This window comes from Moschus berezovskii, chromosome 4, assembly GCF_049115385.1.
Source record: "Moschus berezovskii isolate FMDL1 chromosome 4, NW_MosBer_1.0, whole genome shotgun sequence".
Lineage (NCBI taxonomy): Eukaryota > Metazoa > Chordata > Mammalia > Artiodactyla > Moschidae > Moschus > Moschus berezovskii.
The window spans coordinates 31,896,345-31,913,522 of NC_142463.1; the positions used below are offsets into that span (position 1 = coordinate 31,896,345).

At 43.6% G+C, this 17,178-nt stretch overlaps 1 protein-coding gene across 1 annotated transcript in view; it reads right to left on the reverse strand.

Moving 5' to 3' along the window:
• Positions 1-1,458: 1,458 nt before the first annotated feature.
• Positions 1,459-17,178, reverse strand: part of C8B (complement C8 beta chain) — a 44,508-nt gene continuing 28,788 nt past the window's right edge. The window contains exons 9-12 of the mRNA XM_055403465.2: positions 14,889-15,052; positions 7,038-7,191; positions 5,320-5,388; positions 1,459-1,610 (exon numbers count right to left, since the gene is read on the reverse strand). Of these exons, the coding sequence (XP_055259440.2) occupies positions 1,459-1,610; positions 5,320-5,388; positions 7,038-7,191; positions 14,889-15,052 (539 nt within the window). The remainder of the gene's footprint in view (positions 1,611-5,319; positions 5,389-7,037; positions 7,192-14,888; positions 15,053-17,178) is intronic.

Below are 17,178 nucleotides of genomic sequence, written 5' to 3' on the forward strand. Positions count from 1 at the left end.
CAACAAATTCACATGATGTTATGCAATCCAATAGGAAGTGCCTGAGACAAAGAAAATATTAATGGATGTTCTGATGAGTTGGAATGAAAGAGAACAACAAAGCTTAAATGATCACTTGACTCAGTCTAAAAAATAAAAATATTTTGGTGCTTAGTAACCTAAAGATCAACTGTGCCCTTATTCTCATCTTTAAGTCCTTCCCTTCCCAAGTGAGACTGTCACAAAAGCATGAGTGAGCAGACTACAGCGCACAGAGGTACAGAAGGTTTACACTGCCCATCACTCCACGGCCATCAGCTTGAGCATCTCCTGATGTGTCTCCTCTTCCAACCACCACAACCTCGCTTTTTTCCTTTCTTCTTAAACTGTCTCTGAATTTCCCTTGTTCTTGCCTCTTGTTCAGCATCTTCTCTGGGTACCCACTCATGCCACAACAACTCAGCTCTGCCCCAGAACAAACACACACTTCCTGGGCTCAGCATCAAAAAGAGCTGAGGAACCTGGATCCATGCTCTTCGGGATGCAGTGGGTGGGGGTTTGTCAGTCACTCACACACACACAGCACCTTCTTCTACATTTCATAAAAAATTCTTTGTTAATCCAATGTCCAATATGGAGAGGAGGGGAACATCACAGTTAAGAGTTTAAACCTCTGGAGCCTGAGTGCCCAGGTTTGCAGTCCAGCTCCCCCACTCCCTAACTGTATAACCTTGGACAAGTAAGTAACCGAACTCTTCTCAGCCGGCTCTCGTGCTGTTTGCTGCTGCTGCTGCTAAGTCGCTTCAGTCGTGTCCGACTCTTAGCGTCCCCATGGACTGTAGCCCACCAGGCTCCTCTGTCCACGGGATTTTCCAGGCCAGAACACTGGAGTGGGTTGCTATTTCCTTCCCTGTCGTGCTGTTTAATAGGGCTAATAAAGTATCCACCTTATAAGGTGGTCTTGAGGATGGAATGAATGCATAAATGCACTGAGCACCATGGCTGGCACATACTAATCATTCAATAAACCTGAATTGCCAGCTGACATGATGAATGAGACAGTATGTCCTCAGGATAGAAACAGTTTAATATCCATTCAAGGATCCATCATTGGGAACCTACCCTGTGCAGGTCACTGGTGGATAGTAGGACTTTCACGTAGACAACTTCGAACACAATCCCGGCTGGCAGTATATGTGAGTAAAATGAAATTGCTGAGATGAGCAAAGTGAAGATTATCAGGATGGTTAAGCCCTTCAGGAGACCCTAATTACTGTTTAACTTACTATTTGTTCAAATTGATGTGCACTTGACAAATAATATCTTTATTTTAAACATTCTGAATGGCACAGCCCTCCACCCGTGGGCCAGCTCCAGATGGGAGCAGGCGTGGGGCTGAGCTGGCTTGATTTCTAAGGGCTCAGCTCTTATGCTGTGTGCAGCCCACAGGAGCCTCACCTGCTAAATGCTTTCCCTTCCTTAACAGTTAAGTGTTTCTGAAGCAAGGCCCAAGCAGGGGTTGCCCCCATTTCCAGGAGGTGGATTGGTGCACTGCCTTTGTCTTGTTTTATGTCCTCCAGAACACGGAGACCAGTTTGACCAGCAATTCCACTTCCCATCGATGGGGACATCTATAAGAAAGAAGGTCAATGAATGTTAATTAGGCTTTATTATACATTAGTGCCCTACAGGAGGGGTGAGGTATATAAACCCTAGGGCACTGAGAATCTGAATCTCTGATCACCCCACTCCAGTCCACTGTCCTTCTTTCGCGCCACTGACTCACTATGCTCCTTTTAACCACAGGGCCTTTGCACATGCTGTTCTCCTGGCCCCAAATACCCTTCTCTCCTCTGTTCCTCTAGTCAATCCTATTCATCCTTCAGATCTCAGTTTAAGTGTTATTTCTGCAGAGAAACCTTTCCTGATTCCTAGCTCCCCACCAATATTTCATATTTTAAGCTCTCAGAGCATTTTGCAGCACTTACAGTCGAAACAGACGATTCAAATGATGTTGGTCTTTCTAAAAAGCAATCTCCATGGTGAGAGGAATTATATCTGATTTTCCCACCACTGAATGAACTCCAGCACCTAAACTGGCACATAGGAATCCCTGAGTCTATATTAGTGGAATAAATGGTTTCTAGCTCAGACACTGGATAAGGAAATGGCAACCCACTCTAGTGCTCTTGCCTGGAAACTCCCATGGACAGAGGAGCCTGGTAGGCTGCAGTTCATGGGGTCGCTAGGGGTCGGACACGACTGAGCAACTTCACTTTCACTTTCATCCATTGGAGAAGGAAATGGCAACCCACTCCAGTGTTCTTGCCTGGGGAATCCCAGGGATGGGGAGCTTGGTGGGCTACCGTCTATGGGGTCACACAGAGTCGGACACGACTGAAATGACTTAGCAGCAGCAGCAGCTTAGACACTTCCAAGGTATACAATGCTAGATAGTTAACTTCTCAGCGTATCAAATGGGAGCTCCGTTATCCACAGTGGTCGTTATGTGCTTTAAATAAAGTGATAACACTGTGCTCACCCCTCCCTGATATTTGCCTTTCCCTTTAGGATTTCTGGTTGTTAATAAGACTGGAAAATAGTCAATCACATTCACCATGATGGATATGCACATGGCTGAGCCTCTAGCTTGCAGTGTAGTTCTGGGTACATTGTTTAATATCTGTGGGCCTCACCATTGGTAACATGAGATACCAGGAGAAGGAGATTTCCAAGGTCTCCTCCAACCAGTGGGAATCCTGTGATTTTTGTCATTACACTCTTACTGGACGGATCACATATCTGGTTGAGATATAGCAGGAGAGGGGGTGAAGAAACCCCTGAACCCTTTACTGGGGAGGAGGACAGGGCAGGCACCAAGAGCAAAGGCAACAGAGATAGGCTCACTGGACCTGAAACGGGGTCCCTATATCTACTATGTGGGCAAGTTAGTTAGGCACCCACTGAACCTCAGATTCTTCATTATAAAATGGGGGTATTGGCAGTATCTACTTCATGAGGTTATTGAGAGGATGAAAGGATTTAATATACATGAAATAAAAATTAACTATATACTTTGCTCTAAAACAAATATTTATTTTGCTCTTTCTATGGGTTAGGCATCCTTCCAAGTGCTTTTTATGTCTCAAGAGAGACTCAACACGACTCTTTGAGGTAGTTAACACATTATTGACCAGGGGATTTTTGCAGAAACTAACACATGTGGCATTAATATTGTATATATGTACACGCATGCGTGCTCAACCGTTCAGTCATGTCTGACCCGGTGGACTGTAGCCTACCAGGCTCCTCTGTCCAAGGGATTATCCAGGCAAGAATACTGGAGTAGGTTGCCATTTCCTCCTTCAGGGGAACTGCTCACCCAGGGATTAAACCCATGTTTCTTGTGTCTCCTGCACTGCAGGCAGATTCTTTACCATTGAGCCATCAGAGAAGCATTAATATTGGGTTGACCAAAAAGTTTGTTCAGATTGTTCCATATGTTCTTACAGAAAAATGTGAAAGAACTTTGTGGTCAACCCAATACATCTCTGGTCAATGATGTGTTAATATCATCATCTCCATTTTAAAAATGAGGAAATCAAGGCACAAAGAGGTCAAGTAATTTGCTATTAAATGATGAGATGGAATTTGAATCTATGCTGAGTCAAAGCCCTCACCAAGTTGTCTGCTACCAAATGGTGTGTGTATGTATGATCAGTTGCTCTGTCATATCCGACTCTTAGCGACCCTGTGGACTAGGCAAGAATACTAGAGTGTGCTGCCATTTCCTCTTCCAGGAGATCTTCCTAGTGGAGAACTTAATACATGTTTGGTGTGAGAAGCAGAGACATTACTTTGCCAACCAAAGTCCGTCTAGTCAAGGGTATGGTTTTTCCAGTGGTCATGTATGGATGTGAGAGTTGGACTCCGAAGAAAGCTGAGTGCTGAAGAATTGATGCTTTTGAACTGTGGTGTTGGAGAAGACTCTTGAGAGTCCCTTGGACTGCAAGGAGATCCAACCAGTCCATTCTAAAGGAGATCAGTCCTGGGTATTCATTGGAAGGACTGATGCTGAAGCTGAAACTCCAATACTTTGACCACCTCATGCGAAGAGTTGACTCACTGGAAAAGACTCTGATGCTGGGAAAGGTTGGGGGAGGGAGGAGAAGGGGACGACCGAGAATGAGATGGCTGGATGGCATCACCGACTCGATGGACATGAGTTTGAGTGAACTCCGGGAGTTGGTGATGGACAGGGAGGTCTGGCATGCTGTCATTCATGGGGTTGCAAAGAGTCGGACATGACTGAGCGACTGAACTGAACTGAACTTGGTGTTTTTATTGGATATGCCATTTCCTTTTTCAATGGCATCACCAAAAAGTCACAGAAAGGAAAAGAAAGGGGCAGGGGTGGAGGATAGGCGGTGTTAAGAATTCTTAGATAATAAATGGCTAAAGAATGGTAATCCGGTCTTTCAGTTGTTAATTCAACAGCAGTAACTGTGTGGGAACCTGCCTCAGAGATACAAACGGGACATGATCCCTACTCACAGACAGAGGAAGGAGACACACACAACCCAAAATAGAATGTGCTGAGAGCTATAATAAACACATGTTCAAAGTCCTATGGGATCCCACAGTAGAAATTAATTCTACTTGGGTTAGAATAATTTTTCCAGAAGAAAGGGCATCTGTGTTGGATTTTGAGGGTTGAATAGGAGTTCGCTATATAAGAAAAAAAAAAAAGATAAACATTCCAGAAAGATTTGAAGAGATGACTTGCAGCTGCCATGCATTAGCAGTCTTGTAACATGGAGTACTCTCAGTTGTGAAAATATAAAATCAGGAGTCAAGATGGATCTCAAGGACTTCCCTGGGGGTCCAGTGATGAAGAATCCACCTGCCAATGCAGGGGACATGGGTTCAAGCTTTGGTCGGTCCAATAAGATCCCACATGCAGCAAGGCAACTAAGTCCAGGGGCCACAACTACTGAGCCCGAGTTCTAGAGCCCAAGTGCTGCAACTACTTAGCCTGGATGTTGCAACTGCTGAAGCCCACTATTTGCTAGAGCCCATGTTCCACAAGAAAAGAAGCCATCACAATGAGAAGCCTGCACACCACAATGAAGAATAAGCCCAGCTCCTTGCAACTAGAGAAAGCTTGCACTCACATCAGTGAAGACCTAGCACAGCCAAAACAATAAACAAAGCTTTAAAAAAAAGATGGATCTCAAGTTTCATAGTGTCCAGTTCCCTAGCCCATGCCCTGACTTTGCTCTTATTCTTGAATTATTTTCTGGACTTCCCTTTCCCATCCCATTCTCACAGACTCCTTACTCTTCCGATGCGTGACCTCACAGGCCGAGCCTTGGAATCCAGCAGGACAGATGCAGTCACAGCGTGTTCCTGAGAAGACAATGCAGAGAAAACGTGAATCACACCTTGTGAAACAAAGAGCTCCTGGGGTTCAACCCTCCCTCCACTTCACAGCTTTTCCATTTGGTTAAAATAGGACAAACGTTTAACTGAATGGTTTGAAACAAGACGGTTCGGTGCCAAGAATACCCACTCCTTTCTTGAAGGTCCTTTGCTTATGAAAGGGTGTTTATTCCACCACAGAAAATGATGTAGAGCTACCGAGAAAAATTACCCATTAGCTGACCTTTGACTTAGACTTATGGATTTTGGGGGTCAGAAGACACATTACTGAGGTCATTGGGTCCAGTGGTCATTGGTGCTCAATTTCACATCATGTAATTTCCTAGTCTCTGCTTGAACACCTCTAGTGATGGGGAACTCACTACTCTTGGACGTCTCATGCTACCTTGGGCTGCACCCAGGTCCTCTTGGCACACTGTTTCAGTATTATGCTGGACCAGGCCCTTCCTCAGCCCATCAAAACAAGAGCAGAAGACCCCAGGCCCAGGCCCCAGCCCTGCCCATGTTTGCTCTGCCCACTGCGGTGACCCCAGATGTGACCCTCAAGTTAGCAATGAAATTCTCATGGCCCATCCATGCTACCACCTCTCCAGCCTCTAATTTTCTCACCATGTATTGGTCAGGATATGCAGGAGGGGTTTCCCTGCTCGGCCCAGGGAGGGCCTTTTGTCTGACCAGGACAGAGTCCCAGAGTCCCTCCCCACTCCCTGTTACAGGCCATAGCATCTCAGCCCATCCCTGCCTTCAGTTTAATGCTTTCCCTTGTGGCTAGAACCTAGGTATCCTGACAGCCCAAGTAGCCTATTCTAGCTGCCTGCATTCTGACTTCCTGGTCCTAACACTGGTACATTTCAATGCAACCTTTGGGTCAAGTCTAGCTCTCCTGCTAGTCTAAAAGCTCAGCAAAATCATGGATTCTGTCTGCCAGTAAATTCAGCTGTGGAACAGCTGCCCAACTCTCACTGTACACTGAATGATCTGGTAGGCTTTTTAAAAGGCTAATCCCAGTGATTTGCTTTAACTGTTTTGGGCTAAGGCCCAGGGCTTTGTGTTTGTGAAAAGCTGCCCAGGTGATTCTCACATGCACCTTGACAGGAGCATCGTGCACCTTGCCATCAGTGCCACCTGAGTACAGGTGCCTCCTTAGTCCAACCCCACCTCACTGTGCTCCAGGAAGGTGGGGACTTTAGCAATGGCGAGTCACACCCCAGCCGCAAATTAGGACTACCAGAAGAGGAGAGGGTTTAACCATCCTGATGAGGGTTTCTTCCCTAGAGTTTCACGTGATGATCACATTTGGGGCCCTAGTGTCAGTAGTTCTAAAGATCCCCAGTGGTTCTAATGCCCAACCAGGGTGGAGAAGCTCAGCTTTAAAAGGTTCCAAATGGCCAGGGGCTCATATATTTTTCCTCCGAGACAAAGAAGGGAGATTTATGACAGTCCCTGGGGCTTGAGACAGAGGACCGGTGAATGACCTAGAAACTCCCCTGGAGATACACATCAAACCTTGACCTAGAAACACACCTCTGGAGGGTGTGTGGATCTGACAACGTGATCTGGCCCCAGAACCAGCCCATCTAGATGGTAGCTTCCACAGATGACACTGGAAACGGTACCTTTCAGGACAGGGACTCCGTTCCCCTGGCAGGGAGCACACTGGCAGGAGCTGACTTCCTTCTGGAACTCCTCCAGGGCCTTCTTCATGTTCTGCTTCACTGTGCTGGAATAGGCGAAGTCAGTGGCTGTCACCAGTTCGTACAGAGGCATTACCTGGGAAAGGAGCAAAGGCATTGATTTCAACAGAATACATTGGTCATATAGTAACAAAAGCCCAAAGTAAGGCTCCACAGGAGTGGGCAGGTTTGGTGCATGCAGATCACAGTGGATTCGTATGGAACTGGAGGGACGATACAGCACGTAGATGGACACCCCATCCTTTCTCTTTCCCATCCCACCCAATAGCCACAAACAAGCTCATTCAAATTCAGGTCAACAAACATTTGCTGAATACCTTCCAAGTGCCAGGCATGAAGCATAGCAAGGAATAAGATAAAATCCCCACTTCATTCCCCCAGAACTCAGACTCTAGAGATACAGACAGTTGTACTAATGGATACACTTACAGAACAGTGGTTACAGGTAGCAGTGGTAACTTGTAATGGGTAGAGAGGAAAAGGAAGTTACTCAGTCGTGTCTGACTCTTTGCAACCCCATGGACTGCAGCCTGCCAGGCTCCTCCGTCCATGGGATTCTCCAGGCAGGAATACTGGAGTGGGGTGCAATTTCCTTCTCCAATTGCAGGACAGCAACCAGGGTGGAGAGGAGCAGCTGGTTAACCTCTCTTTGGTGGGAGAGGGGAGGTGATTTGCAAGCCGCTCTCTGGAAGTATTATAGGAGCCCTGTTCCAGCAATACCCCCACTCCAAACCTGTGAAAATCCTTCATGTCATGCAAGAGCCACCATTAGGGAAACTTCCCCTGAGCTCTGAAGCTTCCAGAACACCTTCCTACTATGAAACGCTCAGCATATTGTCTACACTACTCATCCAATGCAAATTCTACCTCTTTTCTCCCTCGTGGTCAATGTTTTGGGCAGAAGTCCCTTTTCCTTCATCTCTAAGTAGACTGTAAGCTCCTGACGATCAGACCTATATACTGCTCAGCTGTGTCTTGAGGGTTCGGCCCCAAGCTCAGTGAGTGCAGCTAACAAGAGTGGGTATAAGGAAGAAAAGGGAATGGGAGGCCTTGTTCGGGTAACAGCAGCTGGCATGGAAGCCAGGGTGTGGCAAGCAGAGAGAAAGATGCTCTCAGTGGGCATGGCAGTGTCTGAGAGCAGGAGGCCACAGATGGATGTGGGGGTGTTTGTGGCCTTGGAAAAGATGGAGGCAAAGTCCAAAGAGGTAGTTAAATTTGTTCAGAGCCTCTTGGCTCAGAGTTTCAGCTCCAGGGTCAGGTTCCTTGCCAGATTTTGTTTGTGATCCTGCCCTAATTCGGCCCTGGAGAGTTTAGGGTCCATCTAAACACAGGCAATCATGCCTAATAGAAGCCTCCAGTGGGAAGAAAATTGCTTCCATTTCTTAATGCATCTGATGCTGACCTTCACTCCAGTGGGCAAAGCAAGGCCCCTTGGTGGCCCCATTGTCTCGCCGTTTTGTAGTCAATGAATTGATCCAGAGGCTGTTTGCAGAATGGTCCAGCTTCTGGCCACACATGGTGGGTAGGCGGGGATACATAGGGGGTTGCTGTACACCCACAATGAGCTCCTCCAACAGCCTGCTCTCCCTGCCAGAGCACCTCGAAAGGCTGCCTTTAACCTGCTTTTAACCTACCAGGCATTTTCCTACTAGTTCTGAGATACGCTCCAGGGAATAGTCAGTGGCAGAACTAGAATAAACCTTCCACGTATACTGTGTGCCAGGGGCTGTACTCTGATCCTCCTTCATTCTTGCGCGGGAGCAATTACCAGCGCCATTTCAGGTGAGGTTAAGTTGAAGAACTCATTGAAAAAGGCTGCCAGGATTCTAATCCCAAATCTGTGCTTCTTCTACTTTCACAAAAACTGGTGATAAAAGTGGTGATTATTCTCCTTTCCAACCTCTATCCCAGGGTTCTCCAGGACAGTTTGCCTTGGAACTTGGCAGCAATTCCTCAAGATGCCCTCCACAGTTTCCTTTTTAACTCCGTGTGGCGCACTTGTCTTTTTTTGGTTTGCTGGTTCCTTTTTCCTGTCTTTTTCTCTTTTGTCCTCTTCTTCTTTCCTCCCTTCCGCCCTCTTTCTTCCACATCTCTCCCCCAGACACCCAATCCTAACTACTCACATAGATCACTGGTTCCTTAGCACCCCTGCACTTGTGAAAACTGTTGATTATATTGCTGCACAGAGATGGTGGTAGTTGTTCAGTCGCTATGTCCAACTCTTTGCAACCCCCTTAACTGCAGCATGCCAGGCAGGTGCGGTCTATAAAACTCCATGCAGTTCCCTATGATGGACCCTGGTGGTTGGCATTCTTGATTATTGCCATAGCTAGCAATCACTAGCTGTCGAACGAAAAACGTATGTGATCTAACTTAATCTTCACAACAATCTTAGGAGTCAGGTAGACGTCTGTATCCCCATTTTATAGACAGCAAAGCTGAGGCACAGAAAACTTAAAGACATTTATCAGAGTAACACTCAGTAAGCAGCGGAAGATATGAATTGTTACCATTGTGGTTTGTGCCCTTTCAGAATATATTTTTGGAAGGGTAGATGGACAGATACTTATACCAAATTGATGGCATAAGAAAAGCACATGTTTACATTCCACTTTTTTCACTTAATATCATATTATGAACATTTTCCTATGCCATTCAATAATCCTTGGTAAAATGATTTTCCTGACTACAGGGTATCCTGTTGTATTGGTGAACTACAGTGTATTCAGCTATACTCGGTTATTGAATCTTTAGGTTGTTTCCACTTTTATTTTTTCTTTTGCTACTACAAATATGATTGTCCTCCCTTATCAGTCAGGATACATTCCAAGACCCTTGATGATTGCCCAAAACCATGAAGAGTACCAAACTCAACATATACTATGTTTTTTCCTATACCCATATACTATGATTAATTTATGAATTAAGCATGATAAGAGATTAACAATGGAAACTGATAATAAAATAGAACAATTATAACAATACACGTAATAAAAGTCATGTGAATGTGCTCTCTCAGGATATCTGACTGTACTGTACTTACCCTTCTTCTACTTGTGATGACATGAGATCATAAAGTGCTATCGTGATCAGATGAAGTGTGTGAATGATGGAGGCATTATGACATAGTGTCTGATGTGTCATCAGAAAGCTTATCTGCTGCGGGTGGTCCTGGATTACTGAACCATGATCATGTCAGGGGTTGGATGTTAGGAGCAGATGGTGTTGATGGCTGGGGATCCCAGGTGGGGATGCAGTGGGACAGTGCAAGATTTCATCACACTAGTCAGAATGGATTGCAATTAAAAACTTAAAAATTGTTTCTTTCTAGAGTTTTCCATTTAATATTTTCAGACCATGGTTGATCATGAGCAACTGAACCTCAGAAAGCAAAACTTCAGATAAAGTGAGACTACAGCAGCATAAAATGAAGCGGGTCTTTATAGATACATTTTTACCAACTTTTAAAATGATTTCTATAGTCGATTTTTGCATTTAGGGTTATTGGATCAAACACTGTAAACATTTTTAATGTCTTCTATATATACAGTTAAATTCTTTTCCTAAAGGGTTGTACCATTTTATAGTCCTATTTCATAATATAAAAGTTTCCATCTCATTGCTCCCAATAAGGTTGAGTATTAAAGATTTTTAATCATCATTAATCTGATAGGCAAAAGATACTTTGTATTGTTACTTTAATTTTCATTTTTACTTCTGAGAAGTTAAAATTTTGCTTACTTATCATCTGAGTTCTTCTGAGAGTTTTCTATTTCTTTGAGATATTCTTCTTATAAACAGTATCATTCCTTACACATGAAAGATTTCACGTGTGGCAAATTATTTGGTTGTTGTGTTATCTTACACTTAATAACATTTGTGGGTTTCCTTATTTGAAATTCAGAATTTATTATTTCAAGTGAGATCTGACAGTCTAAGTCTGAAATATCTTACTGATTCATGCTACCACAGCATCCACATTTTAAATCTTCTGTTGGTCAGAGTAACTTGCTTTTAGAGAATCTTTGAATAAATTGCTTCAGTAAAGTGTAATGGTCATTATCACTGTTTGCCAAATGGATCAGCTTCTTTTCGATCTGGGCACTTGGCAGGATTGTTTTTCCCTGAACCATCCTTAAGGGCAGGTTTGCAACATGACTTTTTCTGAGCTGTGAGAGGTAAGCAGAGGGAGCATCCCTTCCAGGTTGAAGCTTTGGCAGCAGAGTGTGGTGGATTTTCCCATTCCCTTGCCATTGCTGTGATGATACTGGGAGCATGTGACAAGGTGAAACCTCCACTGCCCGGATCCCACAGTGATAGTCAGAAAAGCCCCTTTACCAGTACACTTTGCACATGGTATGTGACTGAACAGTAAACTTTTGCTGGACTAAGTCGTTGAAATTTGGGGCTGTTTCACAGTGGCATAACCGAGGCTCTCCTGATGCCTCACCGAACCACTCACCACTATATTTTCCCTTCTACACTTGGTCATGCCATGTTCTGTACCATGGACTCTCCATCAGCCTGAACCCCAGACCACAACCTGGCCACCCCAAGCACAATGGATATGTACATGGATGACAGACTTTGTGACTAAGGTTGACAATCAAATATAGTATTATGAGTTAAAATTGAATTTCAGATAAGTAACAAATGAAATTTTAGTATGAAATGAAAAACTGTTAGTCACTTAGTCATGTCTGACTCTTTGCCATGGACTGTAGCCCGCCAGGTTCCTCTGTCCATTGGACTTCCCAAGTAAGAACACTGGAGTGGGTTGCCATTTCTTTCTCCAGGGGATCTTCCCAACCCAGGGATCAAACCCAGGTGTCCTGCATTGCAGGAAGATTCTTTACCATCTGAGCCACCAAATATGTCGCATGAAATATTTGAAAGATGCTTATCCTAAAAAAAGAATTTTCCTTATTTATCTGCAGTTCAGAATTATTTGGACATCCTCTATTGCCAGGCTCCTCGGAATGTCTTGGGGAATTTTTTCATCCTTTAAAGACCATTTCACTGGGACACAAGCTTTTTCCTTCATGGTTGGCACTCCACAATCTTTAGGCATTTAGCACTGCGAATAATTCTAAGATCAGTACAACTTCTATTTTTGTAGGATCTATTTGTTCCTCAAAGTAAAAAATTTCACCACGCTGTGTTTCTGTATTGTTTTATCTCCAGTAATTTTGCCTGCTTTTCAATGAGCTGTTCATTTTGCATTATCAGCTCAGGGAAGTTTCCCTTATTATGTGCTTGATTAATGCATCTTCACATTTAATCCTGTATCTTTCTCAGGAAGAATGCTCTGGGTTTTAGATTTCCACTTCTGTCCATCATATTTCTTTTATATCATTGTTTTAATCTCTTTGTCTTTTGCTTCTGCATTATAGGAACATTTTTACAGCACCTTCCACATCACTGACTCAATTTTCTGCAGTGTCAATTCTGTTCTTTATAGTTTCCAATGTAGGTTTTGATTCTACTATTGTGCTTTTGGCTTCCTACATTCAGCCATTTCCCTTTTCATCTGATTAGTGTCTAAACATCTCGGCTTCTATTTTTTAGTTCATAAATTCTTTATTTTCTTATAATCACAAAGCAAATATATTATAAAATTTACTTCTATGTTTAGATGTATGCTTGTCTATTTTATCTTGGATATAATTTCAATCTTTTGTGTTCAAAGTTCTCTTAATATATGTCCAGTGATTGCTCTCCCTCTTCTTTGAACAAAGCGCCATGTCTCTATATCTAATGTTCACCAATAAACAATGTGAATGGGCTCTTCTCTGGTCTTCTTTCCTGCCTACCCGGCTCGTATAGGAACTGTGTTTTCAGATATTGATCTTTAAGACTGTTTTATGTACATGAGCCTTGGCCAATACTCTGTCTAGGAATTCCTTATCAAGTGGTCTCTGCTCTCTTGGAAAGCACTTGCTGCTCCAACTACCTGGTAAGCTGATTCTGCAGAGAATTATTCTGAGATAATATGAAGTCATACACAGTTTTCTCTTGCCAGAAAGAATCTATGACTACAACAGATGTTTCAAACTCAAGTTAGGGATATATAGGAGAAATGCATAAAAGCCTTCAACAAATTCACCTCTGTCACTACTGGAAACATCTCTGATTGTCTCAGCTCTACCCTTTCAGTCCTCACAACCCTTCACAGCACTACACTGATAACAGATACAATACTTTCCAGGGTATCACATGCATGCTGGGAAGCCACTGTGCCATCAGTAAAGTGCCACATCTCTGAGGATGGTGGCAGGTCTGAGATGCTTAGCATGCTAACACGTGCTCTCTCTCTCACAAAAACACAAAACACACATCCCCTTATCATATCCCATGCTGCTGGATACTGGACATTCCCAATGCCCATGATGGCACTTCCAACCTAAATGGACAGGTAACCAGAGCAATCCATTAATTCTAAGTTTAAAACAAAATTCAGGTAAGATATCAGTAAAAAGTAAAGACCAGGGGTCTATTTTTCCATGAACTCTCTTCTCTCCCATGCTTGTTTGTGATACCAACCAATGTCACCATGTCATCAGCCCATCCCAGATTTCTCTAGAGCTGCCTGCAAGCTATGGCTCACTTTACCCTTCTCAATGCCTGCCAGCAGCTAAACCCTAAGTGTAACTACTGAATAAATGGCAGAGGAAAGGGTTTGAATGGCAGCATTCTTGTTCTGCAGCAATCATGCAATTGACATATAAATAAAGACACTGGAAAACTGCCAAGTTCGGGAACTGCACAGCTTCTCATCAGAGCTCCAGCCCCTTAACTCCTCTCCTTGGCTGCAAGAGTAAATCTCTGGAGGGTGGATGCTGGACCATCAATAATTGTACAGACAACGGCAAGAAGAGGGCAGTGTAAGATGTGACATGGACGCCGTGCTGAAGTACCCACAGGCAAGGACCAACCCTGCTGATATGTATGACAGCACTGTTCTAGCAAACGTCTTTTTAGTTTAAGGTTGTAAAACTGCCATTGTTTGGGTGACAGGTGGTTGGGATCATTATTCTCTATTTACCAAACCCACAGGAAAATTTGGAGGGGAGGGAAGAGGTCAACTTTTCAGGTCTGGACTCTTGAGCAGTCACAGACAGATGAAACTTCTGTGACCTTGATTTTGTATCAGCCATAAAATGGAGATAAGCTTACTAAATTTGCAGGCTCGTGAGAATTAGATGAAATAACATTCCCAAAGCCCTTGGCAAAGTATCATGAACATGGTAGGTGCCCAAAATGTATTAGTGATTACCATTATGTATTATGTTGTCCTATAAAACAATACTGCATACATGTATCTTACTGTTCAGCACAGACTGCATTTTTCATCCTTGCACCCTCCTCTGTTTTCCTCCAGTGCCTTAGTTCCCATCACATCACAGGAACTTAGCAATGACTTGTTGGTTGCAGGAATGAATATTTAAATGAACAAAGAACTAAATGAGGGATTCCCCAATAAACTGCAAACAATATTGATTTAAGAAGCCTGGAACTAGAAGCCAATGGTTAACTTACTTGAGCAACTTGGGAGCCCGAGTGAGAGGGAGTGAGGGGTCTCCAGCTGGTGTTGTGCAGCGTATTACAATCAGCTCACTCTGGATATATTTTCTACTATAAGGTATCTATCTCAAGGTTAGGGCTTGAGATAGATGTCTTATTGAGCTCTGTATTCTATACCCTGGCCCAGGGAAACCCTTTAGAAGCTGTTTTCTGAATAGAGGAAAGGACGGGTCGGGTGGGTGCGTGTACCTTAACTTTGATGATGTCCGGATTGTACTGCACTGCCTCTCCCCATTCCTGCATCAGGTCCGCCGTTGGCAGCTCTCTGTATGCCAGGGCAGTGACATACTCACTCGCTCCTCCTCGGACAAGGACCACCAGGTCTTCCACCATGCTGTCTTTCTTGTTTCTGTCTGGAATGGATACAGAGCCCTGGCATGTCAGGGGATCCATTTTCACACCTTGAAATTTGCTGCAACCCACCTGACAACCTGGTAACTATAATGTTCAGGGAGGTCGCCCTGGAGATGTAAGTGGGACAATACGCAAACCTGCCAGCAAGGGAGTCACAGTGCAAGGGCAAAAGGGCAGTGCACTCAACCATATATGACACAAGCTGGAGACAGGACAAGAAAGGTATATTTATTTTTAGCATCTGTAAGTGATAGTTGCTAAGTGAGTCTATGGAAAATAGCTAATAGACAGATACATACATACATAGGGACAGATCACAGATAGGTAAATAGACAAAGATTATCATCATTTATGTGCCATCCACTAATCTAACGGTGTACATGTATTAACTAACTTAATCTTCAGTATTTATAGAAAATATATAATCCTTCCTTTGCAGATACAGAATCTTAGGCACTAGAGGGAAAGAATTTACTCACAGTACCATGCCCAGTCTCTGAGCTATACCATTTCTTTGTCTCATACGACAAAAGTGGGAAAATCTATAAGGTGTGAACATGAATGTAATACTCACTAAATACTCACCAAATAATGTCTACTGTTTTTTTTTCTTTCAATGTCTACTGTTATTATTTTGCCTTCTCAAGCAGTTTCCCAGGAAGCCCTCAATCATATCAGTAAGTCATTCCTATTCTAATTTTTCTTGTGCCCGAAGCCAAAGTATAAAGTGGCTATTCTATTCTAAGCTTGCAGCACTTGAGCATCATACAAAAGGAGTCTTGTATACTACTGGTCAGACTGTAAACTGTTACAGCCATTTCAGAAAAATCTCAGTATTACCTAGTGTAGAATAAGTATATACTCTACAACCCAACAATTTCACTCCTGGGTACATTCCCGAGAGAATCCCTTGCACATGTGCGTCAGAAGAGTGTGTAAGAATGTTCACATCAGCTCTGAATATAATGGCTTGGCACAGGAAATAATCCAAATTTAACAACATAATGAACAAACTGATATGAACATACAATAGAATTCTATGCAGCAGTGAAAATTAAGTAACTATAGTTTTACACAAAAACATGATATCAAGAAAAACAACAAGAAAAACCAGAACTGAAAGATTAAATTTCATCCACATAAAGTTCAAAAATGAGCAATTCTAAGTCATTGTTTTTATTTAGTTGCTAAGTCCTGTCCAACTTTTCTGTAACCCCATGGATTGTAGCCTGCCAGGCTCCTCTGCCTATGAGATTTCCTAGGCAAGAACTCAGGAGTGGGTTGCCATTTCCTTCTCCAGGGGATCTTCCCAACCCAGGCATTGAACTCGCATCTCCTGCATTGGCAAGTGAATTCTTTACCACTGAGTTACCAGGGAAGCCCAACTCTAAGTCATCAGTTCAGTTCAGTCGCTCAGTCATGTCCAACTCTCCGCGACCCCATGAATCACAGCACGCCAGGCCTCCCTGTCCATCACCAACTCCCGGAGTTCACTCAAACTCATGTCCACAGAGTCGGTGATGCCATCCAGCCATCTCATTCTCTATTGTCCCCTTCTCCTCCCGCCCCCAACCTTTTCCAGCATCAGAGTCTTTTCCAGTGAGTCAACTCATTGCATGAGGTGGCCAAAGTATTGCAGTTTCAGCTTTAGCATCAGTCCTTCCAATGAACACCCAGGATTGATTTACTTTAGAATGGACTGGTTGGATCTCCTTGAAGTCCAAGGGACTCTCAAGAGTCTTCTCCAACACCACAGTTCAAAAGTATCAATTCTTCGGCGATCAGCTTTCTTCACAGTCCAACTCTCACATCCATACATGACCACGGGAAAAACCATAGCCTTGACTAGACGGACCTTTGTTGGCAAAGTAATGTCTCTGCTTTTTAATATACTATCAAGGTTGGTCATAACTTTCCTTCCAAGGAGTAAGCGTCTTTTAATGTCATGGCTGCAATCAGCATCTGCAGTGATTTTGGAGCCCAGAAAAATAAAGTCTGATGCTGTTTCCACTGTTTTCCCATCTATTTGCCATGAAGTGATGGGACCAGATGCCATGATCTTTGTTTTCTGAATGTTGAGCTTCAAGCCAACCTTTTCTCCTCTTTCACTTTCATCAAGAGGCTT